General features: G+C 37.9%; 3 protein-coding genes, 1 non-coding gene and 1 pseudogene across 7 annotated transcripts in view; 2 read left to right on the top strand and 3 right to left on the bottom strand.

Annotated features, from left to right (window-relative positions):
* Window positions 1–1963: 1963 nt before the first annotated feature.
* LOC126800570 (late embryogenesis abundant protein D-34-like) lies at window positions 1964–3253 on the top strand. Its single transcript, XM_050527953.1, has 4 exons — window positions 1964–2185; window positions 2292–2354; window positions 2668–2967; window positions 3077–3253. Exons 1-4 carry the CDS (start codon window positions 1964–1966, stop codon window positions 3251–3253), a joined length of 762 nt encoding a protein of 253 aa, XP_050383910.1.
* A 9058-nt stretch (window positions 3254–12311) lies between these two features.
* Window positions 12312–13823, top strand: LOC126799205 (late embryogenesis abundant protein 47-like). Its single transcript, XM_050526363.1, has 3 exons — window positions 12312–12722; window positions 12911–13198; window positions 13556–13823. The coding sequence occupies exons 1-3, from the start codon at window positions 12399–12401 to the stop codon at window positions 13727–13729; spliced, it is 786 nt and encodes a 261-aa protein (XP_050382320.1). The 5' UTR covers window positions 12312–12398; the 3' UTR covers window positions 13730–13823.
* Window positions 13824–13943: 120 nt separating this feature from the next.
* LOC126801347 (U1 spliceosomal RNA) lies at window positions 13944–14105 on the bottom strand. The gene has a single exon (XR_007672837.1). It is a non-coding gene; the product is annotated as a U1 spliceosomal RNA (small nuclear RNA).
* A 230-nt stretch (window positions 14106–14335) lies between these two features.
* The window catches only part of LOC126799204 (cysteine synthase-like), a 27873-nt gene continuing 18726 nt past the window's right edge, over window positions 14336–23482 (bottom strand). Inside the window, exons 1-11 of one of the 4 annotated variants that reach the window (XM_050526359.1) lie at window positions 17914–18017; window positions 16976–17028; window positions 16750–16859; window positions 16572–16629; window positions 16194–16457; window positions 15983–16120; window positions 15820–15871; window positions 15641–15720; window positions 14958–15017; window positions 14803–14883; window positions 14336–14674 (exon numbers count right to left, since the gene is read on the bottom strand). In XM_050526359.1, coding sequence (XP_050382316.1) covers window positions 14588–14674; window positions 14803–14883; window positions 14958–15017; window positions 15641–15720; window positions 15820–15871; window positions 15983–16120; window positions 16194–16457; window positions 16572–16629; window positions 16750–16859; window positions 16976–17014 — 969 coding nt within the window. In that variant the 5' untranslated portion in view covers window positions 17015–17028; window positions 17914–18017 and the 3' untranslated portion in view covers window positions 14336–14587. The other 3 variants (XM_050526362.1, XM_050526360.1, XR_007672601.1) reach the window with 3 other exon arrangements.
* Window positions 19819–23455, bottom strand: LOC126799206 (cysteine synthase-like; annotated as a pseudogene).

The following is a 23482-nucleotide window of genomic DNA, read 5'->3' as shown; positions in this document are numbered from 1 at the left end:
AAATAAAAGGTAAATTGTAAAATAAATTCAAGACTAAATCTCAAATTATTCTTCTCTAAATCCTTCACTAACTTATTTGGTATCGCCATATCCATTTTTCTTTCCTCATCTTCAAAATAAAATATTCATCATGAAGTTCTTTTACTTTCACTGTGCTTTATTTTTTTTTATTTCTAAAAATCCACCGATTTTAACCGTCACGGACCGCCGATGAATGCCGTGGACCGCTTAGGACTGCCTAAGCGGCCGCCATATCCCCGAACGCCACGGATGGCCGAATATGCAAAAAACATGGCGGTGATCCACCTCCTAGCGCCTAGACAGCCGCTTTTTAGAACAGTGCTGATAGTATGTTTAACCCTAATGAAAACACAAACTGAGTTAATTATAAATATTAATTGAAACAACAAGGGTGATAGTCTTAATGAGTTCAATAATTTTTTTCTCTAGTTTTTTTTTTTCATCTATAGAAAAGAGACCCTGGCCTAGAAAAGAAACGCTTACACTAGGTCAATGTACACATGCATATAGATACAGGATCCATGCAGGAATGCATAGTGTAAATTAACGTCATATAGACTTTGCATATCAGCTAGCTAGCTAGGAACAATATCCTTTTGTGGTGGATCAATTCTCTCCTTATCAAAAGAACAAACTTGCTTCACAACTTTGTGTTCCAAGTTGTACACTCCCATGTCATGGCCACCATAACAATCAATATCGCCAAGCAGTTCTATCTCATCCCAACGATCATCTGTGAAGTAAATTGAGTTTTCTTCGCACCCTGAAACATTTTTAGTGGACAACGATATTGACTGTGTAGCGTGGCAGTATCTAGTTTGAATACATAAAATTACGCTACCCCCAAAAAACAAAGCACAGTTAGGCAAAGACTCCACTTTCTTCCACAGTCCCACTTTGACAAATCAACACTAAACTCATCTGCTGCATCCACGGCATCAACAATCACATCTCCATGCTCATGTTTCTTTGCCCTGAGCGATTCTTTCCTCTTTGATTACTCGATTTGTCACTGATTTTCATTAATGAAGCCATGTGACTGAGGGGGCTAGTATTCAAAGATCTCTTTGTTTCAGTCTGAAGTCCTCTGAAATTCTGAATACATCAGTAGGGCTGCCCTCACGCAAGGGAGACAAAGAGTGAACTTAATTCCTTTAATCTACTTATGTATCTTGTTGCTCAAGCTTCTCACCCTTCTGAGAGAGAACTATTGAGCTAGGGCTATATATTACAGTACGGTGCACGTTGCCAATCTCTGTACTTTATAGTCTGATAACAACAATTATCTATAAGAATATCACTAGATGACGTACGTACGTACGTACATGGAAAGTTTCCAACTAACATTCCCTTGCCAAATGCTTTCATCCAAAACAACCTGCGGTGTAAATATTCCACTGCAACCAGGCATGTTGTTACATAATCAGGCAACGTAGATATATATACAAGTAAGCTCGCATATGTATATTCCATTTATTAATCTGGCTCCTTGACTAATTGATATGCTGTATCATACCAAAGTTATGATGCAAACTATATGATTATTTCATGAGGTTCAAAACTGTATATAGTCCAATTACTCAAAAAACAAAAAAAATCAAATTATATTCCAATTAATTACTCCTCTAATCCTCAATCAATCCTTTTGTAATCAAATCAATTACGGCTCAGGTTGAGCCTAACCACCCCGTTGAGCGGCGACCGGGTCAAAAATTTGGTCTCCGGAGACACGTGTCATCACTTGGACCATATAATACTGCGAACGTAGACCATTCTTTGAAAATTAAACCAAAAGTTCACCTGAGAATTCGCCGATCAGTCTACATCACTCTTCACCCTAAATCAACCAAGCTCCACCACGTGTTGCCCCATGCAACGTATATTAGAGCCTCATTCTGCTCTTGTAATCGAACATTTGACGAATTTCTCTTGATCGAACAAAATGAGCCAAGAACAGCCGAGGAGGCCCCAGGAGGATGAGCAGCAGAGGGAAAGCCAATACGGCGTCGACGCTTATCTTGAGCTTGCTGCCGAGAAGGCCGCTGACTCCGCCGTGCAGAGTCCCGTTGGTCTGAAGCTTATCAATGCAGATGAATTTAGTTTCAGCAATAGGGAGACTGAACGTTCCGAACAACGAGTCATTTTCGAACCAATCGGGGGACAGGTCCAACATCCATTGTGTTCTCTATGCATTGCCCAAATTTTTTTTTGACTGATTATTCTCTTCATATGGATTGTTCTTTTGTTTGCCCTTTGTTGTTTGGTTTTAGGTTACGAGTCAAAACTCAAGGCATGTAGATGAAAAGGAAAGGAAAATCAGTGGTTTAGCTAAGGTATAAACTTCCATTCCAAAACACACTATAAAACGACACTAAAAGCATGCATATCAGATATTCAACACATTAGCTAGATCATCGATGACAAGATTATTTGAGTATGAATAAATATTCTATCAATCAGACTCATCATATAGTTACATAAAAATAAACTATAAAAAAACAGATATAAAACTCAAAGAAATAATGTAGAAACATTTCGATGCTAAATTAATTTGTATTGAACTTGAAAGAGGTGTTCTAGTTTTTTGAGTTGTACATGTAACCGTATGAAAGTATGTGTAATGTATCTGTTATTTGTGAAGGGTAGGTTATTGGGAAAAACAGCCAGAGAGGTCCTTTGTCAGCAACAACTACTGGTCAACCTGTTGGCGCCGGTACTGGTAGTCAAATCACCATAGGCGAAGCCTTGGAGGCGACTGCCCTGACGGCTGGACAGAAGCCGGTAGAGTGGAGTGATGCTGCCGCAATTCAAGCAGCTGAGGTTAGAGCCACTGGCCGAACCAACATTGTACCTGGTGGTGTCGCTGCCGCAGCTCAATCGGCGGCAACTCTCAATGCTAGGGCTACGCGTGACGAGGACAAGACCAAACTCGCTGATATCCTTGCGGTATAAGCTAGCAATATTTGTTCTCTATGGTTTTGGTCCATATCTGATTGTCTACTTATCATACCCTAGTTCATACCTTTATTGAAAATATGTGTAAAATATTGTGTAGGATGCAACTTCAAAATTACCGGCTGACAAACCAGCGACTAGGCGAGATGCTGAGGGCGTTACTGGTGCAGAAATGCGAAATGATCCATATTTGACCACCCATCCCACCGGTGTGGCAGCTTCGGTGGCAGCTGCTGCTAGGCTCAACCAGGGTAATTGCAACGAAGGAACAAAATAGTTGCATACCTTGGTACTTGTATGTATTTGGAGTACTTGGACGTGAAAAGATTGAACAAAATTAAAATTTTGGCGTTGTATTGTATTGTATTTTCATTTTCATTTTCATTTTCATTTGTAGCGATGTTTTCCGATCTAAAAGAGGGAGAACTAAATATGTACAAATGTAGTTTCCTTGTGTATAAGAATAAATGATCCTAATACATCATTATGTGAATAAATTTGACGTTCCAAATTTGAAGCCTATTTTTTGGACAACATTGTATGTTAGGAAGGTAGAGATATAGTATTTTGTTTCGATTTATAGACGTAATGTACAGGTCGAAATGGTCATTACTAATAACGTAGTGCTCATGACTAACTTGCAATGGCTGAAAAATATGAGAAAAACACACAGAAAGCATGACATGAAAATATCTATTTCTATGAAAAATATCTGATGACAGCTAAAATGCATATCACTTCTTCTGAACACGTCATCACATCAGCATTCTCTTCTTCTAACAGCTTCCCTCAATGTCAGTGTGGGATAAGACACTGAGATTGGAGCAGTGTTGATTGAATAGCAGGCTATGCAGACCTTTAGTGAAGATATATGCTGTTTGTTTGTCAGTTGGAACATATTGCAGCAACAAGTCTTGTTTTTGGACTCTTTCTCTCACAAATGGAAATCATTATCTAGGTGTTTTATTATAGAATGAAAGACTGGATTTGAGCAGAAAGCAAGAGCAGAGAGATTGTCACATTTAAGCAAAGGAGGAGCAGGAATCTTGATTTCCAGGTCACATAAAATATGTCTTATCTAAGATATTTCAGCAGCAGTATTAGCCAATGATCTATATTTTGCTTTTGTGGAACTCTTATAAACATATCCTTGTTTCTTAGATTTCCATGAAACTGGACAATTGTCAAGATAAACTATGAAACCAATAGTAGACCTTTTGTGATTAACATATCCAGCCCAGTCAGCATCACAATAAGCAGAATATATGATGCACAGTTGTTACCAAACTTATAGAACAATCCTTTTGTAATACCCTGAATTTTTTGGTTGACTTTGTATAAATTCTTGTAAGTGATTAAACTTGGAAATTGAATAAAATCGCAATTTTTTTTGTTTCTCGTCGATGTCAAACGAAACAAAACCGACTTCAGAAATTTAAATTGAAAAACGTTACGTTTTTTGTGACTTGAGAGTCGAATTTTATTTCATTGCTCGTCTCTAAAAACTTCTTTCACTGAAGTTGTAGAGCTCGTCGATACGAGTTCGTGGACACGTCACGCACCTTAATCGGACGTCGTATATGAAAATTATTATTGACGAAAGTTGGTTTCTGAATTTGGAAAATGTATAAAAGGATGTTTTTGGGAAACCCTAATTTCCAAAAAAAGAAACAGCCTCTCTCTCTCTCTCTCTCCCCCCCCCGGCAGTCTCTCTCTCCCTCCCCGACCCTCCCTCTCAATAATCACCTCCGCCGATCTCTCACCTTCGGCCACCGTGGCCCTCACCGCCGGTCCCAAAGCCACCGCACGGACTGCAGCTCCAACCCTTGGACGTGACACGCCGCCTCTCGCCGCCTTGATGCTCGATCGGCGATTCAAAGATTCTACAGATTTCCGCCGCCGTCCAAGCTCCATCTCTGGCGACACCAGAGCACGTGGCCAGCTTACCTTCGCCGATCCTCACCTCTGGTTCCACCTGCAAGCAATTTGGGGCTGGAATTGCGCTACCACCACGTCTTCCTCAAATTTGACCACAGTCGGCATCTGGAGCTTCTCCGACGACTTCCTGGCGGTTCTAGGTTCCGATTTAGGTACTAAAATGTCTCTCTCCATGTGATCTACATTTTTGGTATTGAATGTATTGTGATTTGATGATGTTCGATAAAACGTTTTTTTTATGCTATTAGGTGACCGATAAAACAAGTGAGGAAATTGCTCTCGGTGTCGTGGAAATTACACTAAGGGAATAAGGTGAGTAAATCTCACTATGACGAGTCTACCCCTGACGGTGACTCATACTTTGTTTTCTTAAAAAGATTGAACTATGACATGTATATAATATAGTGGGTTCTGTATGTGTATAAATGGTAAATACGATACATATATATGAGTTGCTATATTACATATTGTTACGTTTTTATTTCCAAAAGAGTTTGAACTGTGGCAACTATATTTATATTATCGAGCAAGAGTCGCTTGGTTGTAGTACAATAAACATATGTTAATTGTTATATTGTACGCAGTTTTAACATTGAGTCTTGTTAAAACGTTTTTTCTGGTCTTCGGACGTTGTTGCCAGTGGTCGGAACCGAGCTTTGGCCGGGTGTCTGTTACGATTCAGTTAGAGCTCTAGTCTGTTTTTCGATGTACTGCATGAGGGGTAACATATGGGTTGTCTGGGTCTCATGAGTACCCATATTTTTGTGTGATATTGGGTAACAGATGAGTTTCCCATTATCTGTTGGCGTACTGCATGAGGGGTAACAGAGAAATGCTTGGGTCTCATGAGTACCCGTATTTTAAATGTCATTGGGTAAACAGATGAGTTGCCCAATATGTCATGAATACCTATATTTTCAGATGTTATTGGACAACCAGATGGGTCGTCCAATGTTTTACGAGTGCATTTATTTTCTTTAGTATGCGATGTGTGTTATACTATTGGTTTACTCATACGAGCTGCAAAGCTTACCGGGTTTGTGTTTACAATCCTGGTGCACATATTCGATGGTGTAGGGGATAGTTCTGCATGTGTAGATTAACAGAATTAGAGGGCTTTCTCTGAAGATTGTCAAAGTTTATTTATTCTATTTGTGGTGAGGATTGAGAGGATTTTACATTTCCATTTGTTATAATACTTGAATTATAAACTGGTTTTGTAATAATCAAATCGACTAAGTCGTACTTTGAACTCAGTTTTGATACACTGTAACTATAAGATGATTTCAATATATTTGAGATTGTTTTAGAGTTTTCCATGACTTCAATTTTGAGTTTATTCACTTTAATTTCGGGGTTGTGACACCTTTATCAAGAGTACCTTGCAAGTATCTCACAATTCTTTTCACAACATTATAATGAACATTTGTTGGTTCAGCCATGGTTGACACACAGTGTTGACAAAAAAAGCAATGTATGGTCTAGTAAATATAAGATATTGCAAAGCACCAACAATGCTCCTATACTGTGTTGGATTGGAAATAGAAGTACCTTCATGTTTTAACAGTTGCATGTGAAGAAGACAAGGAGTACTGCATTTAGTACATAATTCCATACCAGCCTTAACTAGAAGATCTCTTACATATTTGCCTTGTGATAGAAACATACTTGTCTTTTTGTGTTGAATTTCAGTTCCAAAAAAAATATGACAACTTTCATAAATCTTTCATGTCAAAAACATTACTTAATTCATGTATGATATTAGAAATTTCCTCAGAGTTAGAACCAATAATTACTATCATCAACATAGAGTAACAAACACACCATACGAGTACTAGTATGCTTAATAAACAAACTTGGATCTAAATGAGAAAAGATAAAACCCAAATCTGGCAAGAAATTTGTAAATTTCTCATTTCATGCTCTTGGAGCTTGCTTCAACCCATATAATGATTTCATGAGTATACAAACATGATCTGGATACTCAGAATTAACATAACCATGAGGTTGTTGCATACACACTTTTTCTTTCAAGTCACCATGCAAAAATACATTTTTAACATCTAGTTGTCTAAGATCTCATCTGTACATAACTGCAAGTGCCAAAATCATTCTCACTGTGTTGTGTCTTACTACTAGACTAAAGTCTCATCATAGTACAGTCCATTCTCGTGACTATATCCCTGAGCTACTAACCTAGCTTTATACCTTGAAATAGTACCATTAGGATTCTTCTTGATCTTATACATCAACTTCCTACCCACAACATTCTTTCTTGTACGCAGTGGAACCAAAATCCAAGTCCCTTGCTTATTCAAGGCATCTATCTCTTCATCCATAGCTTTGTCCCATTCTGGTACACCAGCAGTAGCCTTGTAGTGCTTAGGTTCTACATAATCATGAATATCAATGACCGCAAATAGTCCACTAAAATATGCATAGTCTTGCAACTATTGATGTTGTAGAACACAAGAATAAGCACAAAATTCATCAAAAATCTTATGTTTAAAAATACCATTTTAGTTCTAGTAATCATAGAATGATTATTATAAGCTAAATTTGAATCATTCACAAATTGAATCTCATGAGAAAGAACAACATCTCCATTATCATTATGTCCAACAATAATACCATTTGAACTAAGAGAGCCATCATCCGAACTTGAACCAAGAGAACCATTGCCATTACTAGTATCAACTCCATCATCACTAGTAGTACCTGCATTATTGTCATTTTCACCATTATCACTATCATGATCATTCCCAACAACATTTTCCACGATCTAAACACCTTCATCAACTTTAGTACCATTAGCTCCATTACCATCACCAGCTGCTTCACTATCATTCCCCACCTCAACAATATGTCCTCTAGGCAAAGCTTTAGCATAAAAGACATGTTGGGGCTCTAAATGAGTAATGGGAGAGGAAGAGCTTGAGAAAACTGAACTAGGTATGGCAAAAGTAGGAATAGAAGGAGGAAGAAAATGAAAAGTATATTCATCATGAACAACATGTTTGCATATAAAAAGTTTATTTTTGGAAATACAGTAATAGAAAACCCCTTTGAAACCTAAGGCATATCCCAAAAATACACATTGCAATGTTCTAGGGTCAAGATTGTCTTTAGAATATGGTCTAAGATAAGGATAGCAAGCTGACCCAAAAATTCTAAGATCATGAATAATAGGAGGAAGACCAAAACGTTTGATATATGGAGAAGTCATATCTAAGGTCCTACAATGCATTCTATTTATCAAGAAAGTAGCATGTGCTACTGCATGAAACCAAAACTGTTTCGGAATATGAGAAGCACTCATAAGAGTAATAGGAGTCTCAACAACATGTCTATTTTTCCTTTCTGCTATCTCATTCTGCTGAGGTGTATAAGGACATGTAATCAAATGTAATATCCCTTACTATGGAGAAATTGCTTAAAAGCTTTGCTATTATATTCACCACCCCCATCAGTTTGTAAAGATTGAACAACACCATGAAATTGTGTAACAACAAACTGATAAAATATGACAAATGTGGAGAAAGCATCAGATTTATTGATAAGTGGATATAACCACAGAAATCTAGTAAAATTATTAATAAAGGTGTTATAGTACTTGTATCTTTCTATTGACAAGCAAGAAGTTGGTCCCCATACATCAGAATGAATTTTCTGAAATGGAATAGGAGATTTGGATACCTACTCAGAGAATGGCAACCTATGCATTTTGCTAATAAGGCAAGGGATACAAACATGACTCTTGTCATTAGTTGAACTAGTCTTAACACTAGACACAAACAACATCTTTGATACAACATCATCAGTGGGATGTCCAAGTCTATGATGCCAGAGAATTGACTTTACTGTTCCTACAAAAGCAGTAATATATGGAGTAGATTTTGGAGATTTGAACAAGAAGAAACCTTCCCCATTACTCTTTCCTTTGTATAACAGAGCCCTTGAAGCCTTGTCCTGCACAATTATATCAGTATCATCCATAGTGATATGCATTTGTTATCCTTACAAAGCTTGTTAAATGAAAGAAGATTCACTGCAAGTTTAGGAACATGCAAAACATCCTTTAATTGAAAAGTATGCTTTGAAGGAGTTATAGTAGACACTCCAACATTTTTAATCTGCAAACCTGCTCCATTACCAATATTGATGGTGTTATGAGAATCATATGGCTGAGCAATGGTAAGGTTCCTTAAATCAAATGTCATGTGATGAGTAACACTACTATCTCCAATCCATATGTCATTCATGACTGAGGAAAGTATAGAAGAGCTAGCACCATAGTTGTTATTTTGAGTTGTAGTCAGAGCAGAAAGAGAGACTGGAGCATTAGAACTTGATATGCATAGTTGCTTCTCTAATTACAATCCAAAGCTGTATGGCCCTTCAAACCACATATCTGGCACACAGTTCATTCTGAGATGGATGGCCAACAGGTACATCAGTTCTGTAGTAGCAATTGACTGTAGTATGTCCTTTCTTGCTACATATTTGACATTCAGGTGGAGCACCAATATTGTCTTGTACTCACCACCTGCATTAGAAGCATTAGCATGGTTCTGAAAGCACTTGCTTGCAATATGACATTTCTTGTGATAAATCTGACATTTTGTATTTTTGTAACTAGTATTAGCATTGTGTTATTTTCTTCCACAAATTTGACATTCTGAATTGTTCTGAGGTCTATAATTGTTTGAACCATTTGAGCTGCCACCTTGTGCATGCTTAGAGTTTCCCCAACCACCTTGTTTTGAGTCATTTCTTGCCCAAGTGCCTTTTGTTTTGTCACTTTAACTATATGTAGATCTCCACTTACCATCTGAAATACTAGACTCACCATTAGATCTGAAATTTCCTCTTGCAGCCATAGCAGTCATCTCACCACTAGGTTTAAATCTATTCACTATATATGTCTCTTTCAACAGCCAATAGTTGAGCACGAAAATCCTTAAGAGGCATTAAAGAGTCTCTTGCACGAATAATACTCTTGATTGTTGAGAACTCATCAAGAAGACCATTCAGGGCCACAACTATAATATCTTCATCATCAATAACTACACCAACTGACTGCAACTGATCTCTTGCATGCTTAATCCTTAACAAGTATTTGTCAATGCTAACAGCTCATTTCTTAATAGTCTGAATAGCAGTCTTAAGCTGCATGATATTTGCCCTTGACATTGTGGAAAACCTCTCAATCAAGGCAGTCCAAGCATCCTTAGCACACTTGCTTCCTACTATAATATCCATAATGTCATCATCCAGAGTTACCATCAACAGACCCATTAAAGCTCTATGAGTCTTTTTCCATACCACATAAGATTCATTGACCTCATTTGTAACTTCTCCATCTTCTATGAGAGCAAACTTTGGAGCACAAACATTGCTCCCATAAAAGAAACCAAACAATTCATTTCCTCCAAGAACATACTCAAATTGATAACTCCACTTCACAAAATTACTTTCTTTTAACTTCACAGTAATAGTACTCAATATTGAGTTGATCTCATTATGTGTGATTCTCATATCTTCAAACAGATGCACAATATGCACAACTTAGTTACTCAAGATATCAAAAACTTGACAAACTTAATTCCAACACTTAATTGTTTTCTATTATAACCATATCTCAGAAATTATCAACCATACAAAGTAGGGGTGGGCATGAACCGAATTAAACAAGCAAAACCGACTGAACCGAACCGAAAATATGGTTCGGATAACCGAACCGAAGAGATGTAGTTTAAAAATGAAGAAAACCGAACCGAAACCGGTTTAAACGGTTTGAAAATGGTTTACGTGATCAAACTAACCGATTTAAAACCGAACCGACCGAATTTAATTTAATGATTTAAAAAATAATAAATAATTGGTATTAATACAAAAAATAACAAAACATAACATAGAAGGTTGTCTAGTGCAGTTGGTAGAGCGCATGGTTGTTATATTATAGTTCAGGAGTTTGAATCTCAAAATTAACATTTTGATGTTTTATTGAAAATCTATCAAAATGAGAAAAATATAATCTTTACATAGTTATTAATGAGACGTGCGTGTCATGTACTGATTTGTGACATCATTTTTTGTTGGAATTTGAGTCTCACCTCTTGAAAATTTTAAAAAAATTACGTATGAAGTGTAAACCGAAACCGAACCGAATTTCGGTTAAACCGATTATTTCGGTTCAGATTAATTTAATTCGGTAAATGGTTTGAATTTCTAAAAAACCGATTAAAGTGGTTTGGTTTCGGTTTAGACTAAAAACCGAACCGATATATGCCCAGCCCTAATACAAAGATTGATTATCTCCAAAAAATCAATATAGTGTATTATCAGTGCAGGTTATGGTCTAATATCAACTCTAATGATCTATTTTCCTACTCCAATTATAATCTATTATCTCCTTGATCACAATCAACCACAACTCTGACGTCTTCTATTGTCAAATTGAACTAACTTCACAAATTTCATATTCTTAAGCATAATCCTCACAAATCAACATGATAATCATCATCTATGAGTAAATCCAAAGCTTCGATGACACCTTCTCACACACTAAAATCACAAATCTGAAGAATCACTACTCGAATGGATGCAAAGAAGATCACAAAGACTCACAGAGAATAATCGAGTCTAGATTTCAAGCTCACAAACACATCTTAGTTGAATCTATGAGCAAAAGGTATAGAATGAACGATCTAGGTTTTCTGAACAGCAATCTCAACAAAAATGAAGATGCGAAAGCGTAAAGGTGAAGCGATCTAACCACACAATGACATAATCAAGCTACATGGTTCTGGTACCATCATAATATAGTGCACATGACTAACCTGCAATGGCTTGAGGTTGATGACGAATGAATCAAAGCAAAACAGAACTATGAAGCTTTTCAAAATTAAGGATAATGGTCAACCAATATAAAATTTAATACAACAACAGTTATTTATAGTTAGATCAAGATGCCCAAATAATTATTATAATCCTAAAAAATATGAGAAAAACACACAAAAAGTTTGACATGAAAATATCTATTTCTATGAAAAATATCTATTGACAGCTGCAATGCATATCAGTTATTCTGAACAGGTCAGCACATCAGCATTCTCTTTCTTCTAACAATTACTAACTTCAAACTGGCGTACAATATAATCTAATGGGAGAAACAACACTTGCAACAGCATTGGAAACTTGGAGTCCAACTGCCAGAAGTCAGTACTCGCTCTTCGTGTCCAACCCCTACGTAGGCCACGTTTCGCATACCGTCTCGTGTCCAACCTCTACGTAGGCCACGTTTCGCATGCATACCGTCTCGTGTCCAAATGCAAATGCACAATGTATGCGTATAGTCGTATACTTTATATCCCTCAAAGTCTAGTAGTCTACCATATGGTTTTCTAGATCTCCGCTGCAACCTGAACGTCCCATCTAATATCTGAGAAAGTTTCAGTTTCAAATTTTCAGTGAACTACAAAATGAGCCAAGAACAGTCAAAGAGGGGTCATGATCAGAAGCAGGAGGCCGTGAAATATGCGGACGTTTTTCCGGCCGTTCAGGGCGGGCTGGCGGATAAGGCTGTGACCCCAAAGGACGCCGCCATCATGCAGACGGCGGAAAGCGACGCCGTAGGGCAGAACCTTAAACGTGGAGCTGCCGCGACTCTGCAGTCTGCTGCTGCACAGAATCAAAGAGCTGGTTTTGTGGGACCAAATTGCATGAATATAGAGAAAGATGACGTGACCGTAACCGAGACTGATCTTCCCGGCCGTCGTATTTTCACGGAGTCAGTCGGTGGACAGGTCTTCTCTCCTACCCCTTGGGCTTTTAATCCTTTTATACCTTTCCCATACAAGTGTTATATTATTTGGTTCTAGCTAGCAACTTATTTTGGTTCCAAACTCATATGTTGTTATTGATAGGATGAACTTTAATTTGTGTTGGGCCAGTAAATTTGAGTGCTTAATTTCTTGTTGTGATCTGTGAGTAGGTTGTTGGTGAATACATCCAGAGAGCTCCATTGGCAGCACCCCTCACTGTTCAAGATAGTGGCAGTCAAATTACTATTGGTGAAGCCTTGGAGGCTACTGTTATGACAGCCGGAAAGAAGCCGGTAGAGTGGAGCGACACTGCTGCAATTCAAGCAGCTGAGATTAGAGCCACCGGGCGACCTGGCATAGTACCTGGTGGTTTGGCAGCGGAGGCTCAGTCTGCCGCAACCCTCAATGCTCGGGCTATGTGCAATGATGACAAAACCACACTTGGTGATATTCTTGCGGTACACAAAGTTGCCCCCCGAATCAAATTTTCAACTCACTTATTTGTTATATACTAATCACTAAAGAGAAGTAGGATGCAGCATGTGTTTAGTAATTTACCAATGTAATATACTCGCTAATGTTTTTATTTTGCATCCGCATTCACTAAAGAGTAACAGGTAGTCGAGTCGATCAGGAGCTTTATCAATACTTACATGCCAGCCTAATGTTTTGGCTAATTCAATTGTAAAAGTTGGTATAACTATGAGTACTATGTATCTATTTATCTTTTGATTCATGTATACCCGGAAAAAAAATTACGATTCATGTCATTTTGGAACTCTGCTGAACATATTATTTCTCTTGCTTGTATGTAGGGTGCAACTTCAAAACTACCCGATGACAAAGCAGCAACGTTTACAGACGCAAAGGGTGTGACAGATGCAGAGATGCGAAACGATCGATATATGACTACACATCCGATGGGTGTGGCAGCTTCGGTGGCTACAGCTGCTAGGCTAAACCAGGATAATAGCAACATACCAAAGTAGCTTTGCTACAACTCTGTAGTTGCTGCAAGTTTTGTATCATTTTGTTATCACAATCTTTTGCAATAATGTGAATTTATATCACTCGACATCTTGTGTATAAATCTCAATGTTTTCTTGACAACTAGTAATTCAAAGTGTGGGAAGTCAAATAGTAAACAACAAACATGTGTACTGTCGAAACCCGAACGTGTCTTAAAATTTGCAACATAATTGATAGGGGGCTGCGCGAACGCAAGCCCCCACAGTAATAAATTATGACGTTGGAGCTTCTACTATGAGAAGACCATAGGCGAGCACCCCTCCTAAGTGCAATGGAGGTCACAAACCTAGGCCATGAGCCTTCTTGATCGCCCATTGACCCCGTCCAGGTAAGTAATTTTCAACGTCGTGCTCTGCTTTTTTTGTATTAGCTGGGCCAGCTCATTTGTGTTCTATTCTCGATGTGGGACTAAAGATGACAATTTAGCTCATTCATAAGCTTGGGAATTTTAGTCCTCGGGCATATATGAGCGCTAAATCTCCTGTACCATAACAAAAATCGTAGCCTCAGCTGACAAATCTTCAACTCATGCTGATAATAGAATGCGCGATTTTTCAATACGAAACAAGTGAAAGTTTTATTGATGGTTTGAGAATGACCGTATTACAACACTTTTACAAGATGAACAGACAGATACAGACCGGATCCAGTAGGAGGGTCAGGGTCGTACACTTTTACAAGTTTTATAATGATCTGCAAGTGATAGTAACCAGGTGCAGGCTCAGGGTCATGTTGCCATACATCCAAAAGCAGTATCTGTATTATTCCAATGACCAAAAGGACGCAAAGTTTATGACATTGCCAAAATGCCAAGCCTATCAAAAAGTCATGTTTTCTGCCTGATGCCTAATGGAATCAAAGAGCGTGGTTGATAGGTAACGTTCTCCAAAGCTGGGGAACACGACCTGCGCATACGGAAAGGACTGCTAAAATAGATGAAGCTTTGGATGAATGCCGATCACTATATTACATCTATCCTGAGCCAACAACTTGAACTAAGTTGGTAACAAAATGAGATGCAATGAAGACTTACGACTATTAGTTTTCCGGCGTTTTCCTGCTTTCTGGCCAACTTTAATGCTGCTGCTGCTGCAGCACCAGATGAGATTCCCACCTGCAAACAAGTTTCAATAAATAAGGCTAAAAATAGAAATCAGAGTAATATCAGGTAACAGAAGCCATTCTCACCAGAAGTCCCTCTTTTATGGCAAGTAGCCTAGCAGTCTCCATAGATTCCTCACCTGATACCTACAGAAACATTAGCATAGGAAACAGATCAGATAAAACAGACTGCGATGTAACAGCTGGGAAGCTTTTAGTACTCTTTTGGATTCACTTAGGGGCGGAGAGCATATGGTTGGAAAATATTCTTGTACTGAATGTAGGTATCATTCATTACCAAATAATTCATATTTGCTAACCAACATACACTCTACAAGTAATGATTTACTACAAGTAAAGAAAGAGCTAATTCTTCTTGTTGTAAGCATCATGTCCAACATTTCCAATTTAAAAAGTTGAACGTTCCATCAATATAAGGTCTTATAGAATGCTGGTAGAGCTTTTGACTCGTGAGAATGGAAAATAGAGAGCAATCAAGTGATATGCCAGAGCAATCAAGTGATATGCCAGAGCAATCAAGTGATATGCCAGAGCAATCAAGTGATATGCCAGAGCAATCAAGTGATATGCCAGAGCAATGCTGCACCAACAGGCTACTGAACTAATTGAAATATTGATTCTATCTGATGGGGTAAAGTAGTGCTAGAAGTTTCCATGCAAAATGCGACGAGGTTCAACAAAGAGCATGCGTAGTATTTTTCTGGTAAAATAATGTCAGGCTGTGAGCTGCAGATGATTTTCAGACTTACTGGAATCACTTCATCCAAAAGGCTAACATCAAGAACTTGAGGAATGAAACCAGCACCCATTCCCTGGATCAGATGCACGCCTATGAATCAATATAGGAGGATGAAGTTTCAAATACTGTAAAATGGCATAATGCGTAATGTGTTATACGGTGGCACAAGGAAAGCAAAGGAATACTAACCAGGTGGACCACCATTCAAGATTGCACTCTCAGCTGGTTCTACACCACAGACCTAGATAAAGACAAAAGAAATATACCATTATTTCAGATTAGACAGCATACTGTAACAACTTGCACTCTACATATGCAATTATGCATATAATGTGTTTGTACAAACTTGAACCTTGATGTCTGGATTTTGTTCCTTGAGGAACTTCCCTGTACCGGTTACTGTGCCGCCAGTTCCTATCCCTGAAACCAAGATATCTACTTTCCCTGCTGAGTCTCTCCATATCTCCGGGCCGGTGGTTTCGTAATGAATCTACACTAAGGATAATGAAGCAATTCATAAATCCCTTCAACAATCTAGTCGGTCACAGTTACAGCAATACTACCTTTGGATTGGCAGGATTTTCAAACTGCTGAAGCATATGACTATTAGGTGTGTCGCGTAGCAACTCGTCAGCCTTATCAAAAACTCCCTGAACACCTTTGTTCACATCAGTGAGGTATACCTCAGCTCCAAAAGCTAGGAGCACAATTCTTCTTTCAAGGCTATATGATGATGGCATGACTAGCTTCAGCTTGTAACCCCTGCTAGCTGCTATGAATGCTAAACCAATGCCAGTGTTTCCACTTGTGGGCTCTACCAGAACAGTCTTCAGTGGAACATTAAACGCATGTTAAGAACCAAGAGAGTAAGTAAGTTGAAACTTTAAACACTACAAATACTATAGATCTGCATATATGCATGGCAAGAATTAAATTCTAACCTTTCCCGGGGTTATTAGACCCTTATCTTCTGCATCCTTGATCATACTGTGTGCAATCCTGCATTTCCTCAGTTTTAGGCCAAATGAGTATATACAGATTCAACATCTTTACTTGTTAGTGTATCTTCCTAGGCAAACTGAAAATATTACTTTATGGAAATAATAACCAAGAAAATACCTGTCTTTGACACTGGAGCAAGGTTCCATCATCTCTAGCTTAGCAGCAATACGAGCTACACAACCGTCCATAACATTATTCAGATATACCATTGGGGTATTTCCAATTAACTGCATAAAAAGAGTAAGAGACCAAAAAGACCAGATCGTAAGCCACACAAAACTGTGCAGATAACAAAAACAGGTATAGTGTCATTTTACACTCAAATTTTGTTGAGAAATATTACTTCAGTTACATCTTTCTTGATTGCACATTGTCCCTCCATTGTATCCTTTCAAACTACAAGCAGAAAAAGAATTGAAAGAGTGAAAAAAAAAGTCCAAGAAATGCATTCACAAGTTGCTGTTCTGGGATGCATAGAAGCAAACTGTCAGGCTTCAATGACATCAAGGTTGTCTATTTTGTCATTCAATGATCTTGCACAAGGTCTTTAAGTGACTCAACTCCGATCCAGAGCATATAACTAAATTGTTCTAAATATGGCTCAACAGATCCATAAACATATTCTGTTATATGATACAGCAAATTCTATAAGCCTATTTGAATTCATCGCCATTGCAACATGACCAACATAAACAAAATTGCAAATGACAAGCTACGAAAATTGATTTCCAAGACTGATATAGAAACTTCTTTAATTTTCACAGCAGATTATCAAAAAAAATTAACAATCAAAACAGGTTGAACAGACGCAGAAGTGACATTTCCAGTAACAAGTTTGAGTTACCCAAATTTTAGAACAATCTTTCTCAAAAGCAAACTAGAAAGCCAGAACTTTTCACTACCTGTAAACTTTTCACTACCTGTAGTAAGCAATACGAACAACCCCGCAGAGTAAGAGACAAAGCTAGTTTAGGGAACTTCAACAATATCAAAAGAAGCACACTTTAAGCATGGATGAACAATGTTTTGTACCCAATAATTAAGGAAGACTGAAAGTGCATATAGTTTCATATATAAAGAGCAACCCAGAACATAGAATCCTACTATCCCCAAACCCACTATTAACCAACAGAAGCTGAGCAAGCAATAGTAATGGGCAGGTATACAGGAAAAAGAAACCCAAGAAAGAGTCCAATGATGCAGAATTTGATGACATATGAAAACCCAAAACCTGAAAATGAAGTTAAAATGCAGGAACCAAAAGATCAAAAGAGAGCAAACCTAAACTTATCTCTGCAAACAGATGATGGAAAAAAGGTTGGATTTTTATTGCTGAACCAGTCTTCCCATATGTAAAGACAGAGAGGAGGAAGCTATCTTCTACGGGAGTCCTTTCTAATAAGGACCTAGTTGTTAAGGACTTTTCAATGTCCACCGTTAGATTAAAAGAGTGGTCCTGATCTTAAAGTTCAAATTAAGGATGGATACATTCTATCAAAGCCCACCCCTCTGCCGATCTATTCTTGTCCTTGTCACCATTGCCGGATTTGCCGCCGTGCTCTTCTCCGTCATAACCATCTCCTTCGTCTTCCCAGCCTCACCACTCCCACTCCCACTCCCACTTTGATTTTATCAATATATCATGGCTAAAATGAAAGGAGAATTCTTAAGTGAAGTTGGAATTCATGGAAGAATTTGGGTTTTTGGATCATAATTGAAATCAAGATAGGGACTTTGGAGAGAGAGAGAGAGAGAGCATAAATGAACACGGTCCAATTCATTGAAATCATAAAGGGGAACCCAGTTCTGAACAATAAACCATGAAAACATGAGATTGAAACCAAGATTCAAACTCGAACAACGAACACATGATCATAAAGTGAAACAATATATATATATATACATATATTTTTTATCAATAGCTTTAAAAAATTTAATCCAGTGTTATTTGGTAAAAGGGTGGGTTCTGATAGAGTGTATTCATCCTTATTTTGTTCTTTAAGATCAGGACCAGTCTTTTAATCTAATGGCGGAAATTGAAAGTCCTCAAGAGGTCCTTAACAACTAGGTCCTTATTAGAAAGGGCTCCGTTATCTACATGTAAGATTAGTCGTTGGGAAGATATTTGTGAATATATTGGAAAGTTGTTGCAAAGTTGTATAAAAATGACATTAAAAGTCCACGTAATGACTCAATTGTCTTGTTCTCATATGCATATTTCATGTTTGTATATCAAAACAAAACTGCAAATAGGCACTGGGCAGATTATGGTGAGGAGCCAAGGCATAAGTAGTGATCACTGACTAAACAGATTCAGGGTCACCATGTCTCTCTTACAGAGTTGGAGGCACCTATACAAGAAGATGAAACTTCAGTAGAAGACCAGATGATCAGTGAAAAGTGATTTAGGAATGAAAGGATTAATTCAAACTACTGAAGATATGACAAGTACTTGTATACAAAGCATATTCTTTGTCCAAGGCCAAAACTGGGAAGAATATTTGAAAACATCCCATCATCAAAGATTTAATGTACATGTTCTATCAATTCAATCAACTCTGCAGTATCCTATAGAATTTTCCACATTCAGTCCTGAGGTCAAATTACGTTTAGAATTTTACAATTGTTGTACCATTAGCGATTGGACTAATTGTACAACGTTGCACTTGAACATATTGTATCATTAGTGATTGGACTAAATGTTATAAGTTGGAGTTTAATATCTTCAAGTCGTGAGACTGAGGAAAATTATAATATTGTTGCAGGATGAATAAATGTGTCTTTATTGAATGATATGTGAGTATATATATAGGTGTTACATAACCACAATCTTGTAGGATTCAGAGTCATAATCTATTACAGAGATATGAATCTATTTCTAACATGAAATCTAATCAGGTTAAGACACACACAAAAATATAATATTAATTCTCCCTAATGGTATCAAAGAGTGCAGAAGACATAGGGTTGGGCGCGGGTTCAGCCCGGGCTATTTTTTTCAGGACGTTGTAGTATGACGGGCCGGGCTTTGTTCTTAAAAAATCAGGACCCGAGTAAAACCCGGACTAGTATCATCCGAGCCGAGCCCGCTTGGTTTTTCGGGCCTAACTCTGTTTTTGGTTATGTTTCAGTGTCATTGTATCTATTCTATAAGTTTAGTATCACTTACGAAAGCCAATTACATAATGAAATCTAATGTCTCGGGTTTCCGGGTTTTTTTTTTTTTAAGATTTGAAGGCCCGAGACCGGCCCGAACATAACAAAGCCTGGCCCGTTTATTACATGACAACACACGAGCCCGGAAAAAACCCGGCCCGCCTGGACGGGCCCGTCGGTCTGGTCCGAGTTTTTTTTCTTCTTAGGGCTTTTTGCCCAGCCCTAAGAAGACATATACCGCTCTGCGAAGCTGGGGAACACAACCTGCACAAACAAGGTGGGAATGAAAAGAGGTTTCAGATCAATGATAGAGAATGCAGTCAGTAACTTTCATGGGCTGTAAAAATGCCATGAACAATTTGAAAGGTAACTAAGACTTACAACTATTAGTTTTCCAGCATTATCCCGCTTCTTTGCTAACTTTATTGCTGCTGCTGCTGCTGCACCACCAGATGATATTCCCACCTGCAAACAAATTTGAAAGACAGATTTCTCAAACAATCAAAATCCTTGCTCATATATAGATGACAATGAAAATAACAGATCATAGCTAACAATAATTTAACTAATTGAGATACATACCAAAAGACCTTCTTTTAGCGCAAGCAGATTGGCAGTCTCAATAGATTCCTCACTAGATACCTGCAGAATGCTGAACATAAGAAATCTATCCGTGCACTATTGTATTACATAGACCAAATAATATATTTTTCCTTGTAATTGGCTTCAATTGAGACTCCAAGAGGAACTAGTGTTGACTATGTACTTAATGTTATAGCAAATGCAGGTATCTAACAACTGATTGAAACTTATAAGAAACACTCTTTGTCAAACTGAAATCTTAAAACTTGTGCAATTTGGTTCTAAAGACCAGATATGTCCCTTTCTTTTCGTCCATTCGTCGTTTTATGAGTTCTTGAAATGCTGTTAGAGCTTATTGTTTCCTCATACATAGTTGTGAAATTCCATCTTTCAATATTTTAATCTATCAGGCCGGAGACTTCTGAAAATACATATGCCAGCAATGCTAGAACAAATTTCTGTATGATGGACTATAGTGCTAGAATTTATGCTGCAAAAAATGCAACAAAAATAATTTCAGAAGTAAAATGAATGTGGTCTACAGTTAACTGAATTTAAGACTTACTTGAATGACTTCATCCATCAGGTTAACATCAAGGACTTGAGGTATGAAGCCGGCACCAATTCATTGGATCAGATGCTTCCCTATGAATTTGCAGGCACATTAACGTATTTATATATGTATTAGATGCTAGTCATTATAGGGGGACAAAGTCTATAATACTGAAGAATAGAAATTTCAAGCTGTAGGATACTAAGGCTTTATATATCACTTATAATTCAACTACTGCGCAAGGAAAGCAAACGTATTGCTACTAACCGGGTGGACCACCATTCAGGACTGCACTTTCAATTGGTTCTACACCATAAACCTAGACATGACCAAAAGAAATCATACCACTAGTTTATACCATGTAATTTGTAACAACTCAATCCAAATACATATGATGCAAGTACACGAAAGTCAACCTTGATCTCCGGATTTTGCTCTTTGAGAAATTTCCCTACACTAGTTACTGTGCCACCAGTTCCTATCCCTGAAACCAAGATATCAACTTTCCCTGCCAAGCCTCTCCATATCTCTGGGCCGGTGGTTTCATAATGAATCTACACTAAATATGGTGAAACGACTCTTAAATCCGCTCAAGGCTCAGCCATCTAAAGAGGTCATCAGTTACTGCAAAGTTACCTTCGGATTGGCAGGATTTTCAAATTGCTGAAGCATATGAGTGATATTAGGTGTGTCACGTAGCAACTCGTCAGCCTTGTCAAGAACTCCCTTAAAGCCCTTGGCCGCATCTGTGAGGTACACCTCGGCTCCAAAAGCTAGGAGCACAAGTCTTCTTTCAAGACTCACTGTAGATGGCATGACTAACTTCATCTTTTAGCCCTTGTTCGCTGCAATGAATGCTAATCCAATGCCAGTATTGCCAGTTGTGGGTTCAATGAGGACAGTCTTCAGAGACCATTAATTATACATGCCATGAGCCAGGAGAGTATGTAGCTTTTAAACATAAAACACTGCTAAATTTATATGGATGATGGAGAAGTTCATTTCTAACTTTCCCAGGAGTTATTAGACCTTTATCCTCTGCATCCTTGATCATACTATGTGCAATCCTGCAGTTCAAGAATTTAAGGCCAATTGTGTACATTATAATCGAGTACAAGAAGACAACTTCTTTACTACTTGCTAGCTTCAGTAGCTTATATTATCCCAGGAAAATCACTTTTCTCGAGGAAGCAAGGGCAACGAATATACCTGTCTTTCACACTAGAGCAGGGTTCCATCATCTCTAACTTGGCAGCAATTCGAGCCACACAACCTTCCACAACATTGTTCGGGTATACCATTGGGGTATTTCCAATTAACTGTGTAAAAAAGTAAGATCGTGAGAGCAGAGCATACTGTAAGCCAAACAAAAATGTACCAAGTAAGAAGAGAGATAATGCATCACTCAGGGTTCAAGTGTTATGAAGTAAACTTAGATTTTGTGTTGCGGAATTTACTGATATTCTCATGCTAAGAAGAAAATAATGAGCCGAACATAGGAGTCACTACGCATTACATAATATACAAATCAGCTTCCCAAAAAGGCTTTAGCTCAATCAAGACCATTTTCAAAATAATAAAGAAATTTTTAGATGTAAGAAAATAACCAAGTAAGGACAGAAAAGCACTTACAGGGAGGGTTTTCTCACCCAGTGGGTAGCTCACCATTGGTAATGACTTCAGCTCTGCAGCTTCGCTACGCAGTCCTACTATTCATCAAACTTAGCTTTACTTTCAGCTTTAAGAGCTGAAGAACTTTGCAGTATGGTGACATCGGTCTGAATTAGAAGCAATAAAGATAATTAGCAAGCTTATTTTATCAAATTGATCAAATTGAGTTACCAGTAATTTTTGTTGTTTTAGTTACCAAGATAGTTTTACCTTTTAACATCTAAAACTGCGTCTCCATGGACAGTGCATGAGTTTGGCTACCTTGTAGATCCAAATTCAGAGGTTGTTGTTACCTGATGAAGATGCAAATATTCAATATTGCATTGGAAACATCAAAATGAACACGAAAAACCAAAACTATGCCGGAAAAAATGTTGTGGCACATAAGGGAACTATGTCAGAGAAATGTCATAGAAGGAAACTGGTTGGATATCAGGAAGACCAAAAGGAAGTAAAAGTACACAGATAAACCCTGGCCAAATTGCATAGCTCAACATTTATAGTCCCCTAACATTTCGGTTTCTAATTGTCCCACATTTAGCATTCAAAACGCAAAAACCTCAACTACATAGTAGCAAAAGTATTGTCAGCGGTGACAAATAAAGAAGTTCAAATAGTAATATTACCTCAGTAGACACCTTGGTGCTGTGTTAATTTTTGACACCATGAGGTATCCATTCAGAACCTTATGTGCAAGAGAAACCATATGCAGACTTTTTTGTGAAGAAAATATAAGAATTATTTCGTGACAGACCTTCTCCCAAAGCAGTAGTCGTGTTTATTTTGATTGTAAAAACAATAAAAACTCACATGCCCACATTGCTCATAGAGAGTAAACATCTACATGATAATCAATAAAATACCATCAAATCCCATGTAAGCAAATTT

The sequence above is a fragment of the Argentina anserina genome, chromosome 6, assembly GCF_933775445.1.
Source record: "Argentina anserina chromosome 6, drPotAnse1.1, whole genome shotgun sequence".
In the NCBI taxonomy this organism is placed as follows: domain Eukaryota; kingdom Viridiplantae; phylum Streptophyta; class Magnoliopsida; order Rosales; family Rosaceae; genus Argentina; species Argentina anserina.
The sequence above is the reverse complement of the archived record's forward strand: the minus strand, read 5'-3'. Positions and strand labels throughout refer to the sequence as shown.

Excerpts from the sequence above, each read along its gene's own strand:
- LOC126799205 (XM_050526363.1), top strand. The coding sequence starts at position 12,399 with ATGAGCCAAGAACAGTCAAAGAGGGGTCATGATCAGAAGCAGGAGGCC. Across the intron at positions 12,723-12,910 it reads CGGAGTCAGTCGGTGGACAG|GTTGTTGGTGAATACATCCA; the intron begins GTCTTCTCTCCT and ends ATCTGTGAGTAG. Across the intron at positions 13,199-13,555 it reads CACTTGGTGATATTCTTGCG|GGTGCAACTTCAAAACTACC; the intron begins GTACACAAAGTT and ends GCTTGTATGTAG.
- LOC126800570 (XM_050527953.1), top strand. The coding sequence starts at position 1,964 with ATGAGCCAAGAACAGCCGAGGAGGCCCCAGGAGGATGAGCAGCAGAGG. Across the intron at positions 2,355-2,667 it reads AAATCAGTGGTTTAGCTAAG|GTTATTGGGAAAAACAGCCA; the intron begins GTATAAACTTCC and ends TGTGAAGGGTAG. Across the intron at positions 2,968-3,076 it reads AACTCGCTGATATCCTTGCG|GATGCAACTTCAAAATTACC; the intron begins GTATAAGCTAGC and ends AATATTGTGTAG.